Source organism: Sinocyclocheilus rhinocerous, unplaced genomic scaffold (genome assembly GCF_001515625.1).
Source record: "Sinocyclocheilus rhinocerous isolate Xijiao unplaced genomic scaffold, SAMN03320098_v1.1 scaffold103, whole genome shotgun sequence".
In the NCBI taxonomy this organism is placed as follows: Eukaryota; Metazoa; Chordata; class Actinopteri; order Cypriniformes; family Cyprinidae; genus Sinocyclocheilus; species Sinocyclocheilus rhinocerous.
Window position 1 is genome coordinate 17,284 of NW_015629204.1, and position 3,088 is coordinate 20,371.

Genomic DNA, 3,088 nt, shown 5'->3' on the forward strand with positions numbered 1-3,088 from the left:
CAGTATATATTTTGAAAATATGTACATGTATATACATTTATATATTTATATTCTTATATTTTATATTATATATAAATATATTTAATATATAAACATAACACATTTTTCTTAAATACATACATGCATGTGTTTGTATTTATATATACATAATAAATATACACATTATACGCACATATATTATGCAAACAAAAACTTTTATTTTGGATCCGATTAATCGCGATTAATCGTTTGACAGCACTAGTTTTTTTGGTAATTATTTGTGAAATTTAATAGCAATTTATGAGTGAAAGCACTTTCTAATGTTTTTTTTGTGTGTAGTATAAACATTGTACCTATTGAGGACTCCTCGAAGCTGATGGCGCTGGAAGCTCGACCCAGAGAGTTCACTGCCGTGACGTTGACCCGGTAAGGAAAGCTGGAGAAAAGTTCTGGAAACTTCACATGGCATCTGTTCTTATGAACTTCATCCCTCGTCGCCTCTAAGGGCCTCTGGTTGTGTCTGAAGAAAAAAGATCTAAAACTTTATCTTCTGAAGCATCATGACATTAGTACTTTATTTTTTAACAGAATATTTAATCTAAAAATGAATTCTCTACTTTTCAATGCCATATAAAAAAGTAAAAGACCACAGATTTTAAATTCTTGGATGAAGTCCTTATACGGCGACACTAAGTTATTGTCAGAGCTGGGTAGTAACTGATTACATGTGATCTGGATTTAATAATCAGATTCCAAAAAATAAGTGCTTGTAATTAGATTATATTACATTTTAAAATACTCGTAATCAGACCACAATTGATTACATGACTACATATTCACACAATAGCAATACATTATTCAGAATTGATTCTCACTAATTCTTATTTTTTCATCTTTTAAATTTTCCTTTCTAAAATAGCTACCGCTTATGTATATTCAGAAAAGTCTTTGCGTTTTCGAGTTTTGGTTAATGGTCACATGCACATGCAGGTAAACAAATTAAATCTTTTTAGTAAATGTTTTATTTTGATCGACGCTAGTTTAAAATGGCTTATTTTAAATTTGCATTTTCATGATTTAATTGATTATTAGCTTTTCATTAAACTCACAAACCCCCTGGAGTTCCTTTACAAACCCCAGTTTGGGAAACTTTGACATACTGTTTAATGCACTTCATGATGTTAATAACAAAGAATGGAATATGTTTTCGGTCACACTTTATTTTAAGTGTTTTTTTTTAACCTAAATTTACCTAATTTTTCTGCTTATTAATAATTAGTAAGGTAGTTGTTAAGTTTAGGTATTGGATAAGATTAGGGATGTAGAATATGGTCATGCAGAATATGTGCTTTATACGTACTAATAAACAGACAATATTTTAATAATGGGCATGCTAATAAGCAACTAGTTAATAGTGAGAATTGGCCCCTATACTAAAGTGTTACCGTTTTCTTTCTCTTTGTATTTTTATATCAATATGGTACAAAATTATCCAATTTAAATCAATGTGATAAACAAGTTAAGTCAAAAGTAATCTAAAAGTAATCAAAAAGTAGTCTGATCAAATTACCCAAAATGTTTAATGTAATGGATTACGTTACTAACTACAATGTTTGTCATGTAATTTGGAATAAGTAACGGATCACATTTAGTCATTACAATTAGTAAGTAATCTACCCAGCACTGGTTATTGTTGTATGGAATAAATGTATTTAATTTCTGGAAGAGGCAACCATTATTAATCTATTCTGATGTTCTGCAGTGGTGCCAGTGGCGTGAGAACAGCAGATATGTTAAATTAGGGGCTGCCATTTACTCGCCCCTAGGGTACATCTGGGCCGAGGTCTTGTAGCTGACCTTCAAACCTCCTGATATCAGCTCTGCGCGCACAATCAAATCATTTATTAGGTTTTGATGAAGCTTTATTGGGGTTATACTTCAAGCACCTCGCGGCACATTTTCATACATAAATCACTTGTCATGTAGATAATGTCTAGTCCTGACATTATGCTCTTGTATAATTATGTGTAATGACCTAAACTGCACAATGTACAAAACTTAATGGATTATTAATTCTTCCAAAGTTGTTAAGAATAGAGGTTAATCGAAGTCAATGCTATTTTATTAAAGTCAACTTTATATATATATATATATATATACAGATAGTAGTCAACTAATTAGTTCATTTGGAGCAATGGTTATTTGTAATTTCTATTCAAAACTAACAAATTAGCCATTAAAAACTCATTTTAAAAATGCATGCTGTGACATTGCCTGCTAATATTGTGTGCTGTGAGTGATAAATTTTTTAGCTCAAAAAAATGCATATTCTTGTACACGTCATTATAAAATCTTACTGTTATAAAATACGAGGAAAATTAACAATTTTGATTGAATATATATTGTACTGAACATGTATTCAAGTATCTTACCGTTCAATCGCAAGTTTGGCATTTTTAAGACATTTGTCTCTTCAATCTCTTATGTTGCATTTATTTGATCAAAAATACAGTAAAAACACTAACATTTTAGAAGATTTCAATTTTTTATACTTTTAAAAATGCTTTTAAAAATGCAATTACATTTGCAGCATCATTACTCCAGTCTTCAGTGTCACATGAATCTTCAGAAATCATACTAATATTCTGATTTGCTGCTCAAGAAACATCTCTGATTATTAGCAATGTTGAAAACAGTTGCGCTGACTCATATTTTTGTGGAAACTTTGGTGCATTTTTTTAGGATCCCTTGATGAATAGGTTAAAATACATTTAAACAGAAATAATTTACATTTTGTAAAATGTAAACAATGTAAAATTTCATGTGTTGGCAAGGCAAGTACAAATCTATACAAATATTATAGAACCCTGCAACACTATAATGTAAAATGCTTAATTAGGGTATTGAAAATCTATTATAAATAATGATTTTATTAATATTTTATCCATCGCAGGGCTATAAGCTAAGTAGTCTCCTATCCAAGCCAAACCTTGCTTAGCTTCCAAGATGCGATCAGATGTGAACATGATTGTATGGCTATAATTGTGGAAGTATATCTTAGTGCTGTCAAATGATTAATTGCAATTAATTACATCCAATATATATATAT

At 29.9% G+C, this 3,088-nt stretch overlaps 1 protein-coding gene across 1 annotated transcript in view; it reads right to left on the reverse strand.

Moving 5' to 3' along the window:
• Positions 1 to 3,088, reverse strand: part of LOC107738850 (ciliary neurotrophic factor receptor subunit alpha-like) — a gene marked incomplete at its 3' end in the record, with an annotated part of 143,561 nt that overhangs the window by 4,766 nt on the left and 135,707 nt on the right. Inside the window, exon 5 of the mRNA XM_016550734.1 lies at positions 333 to 499. Coding sequence (XP_016406220.1) covers positions 333 to 499 — 167 coding nt within the window. The remainder of the gene's footprint in view (positions 1 to 332; positions 500 to 3,088) is intronic.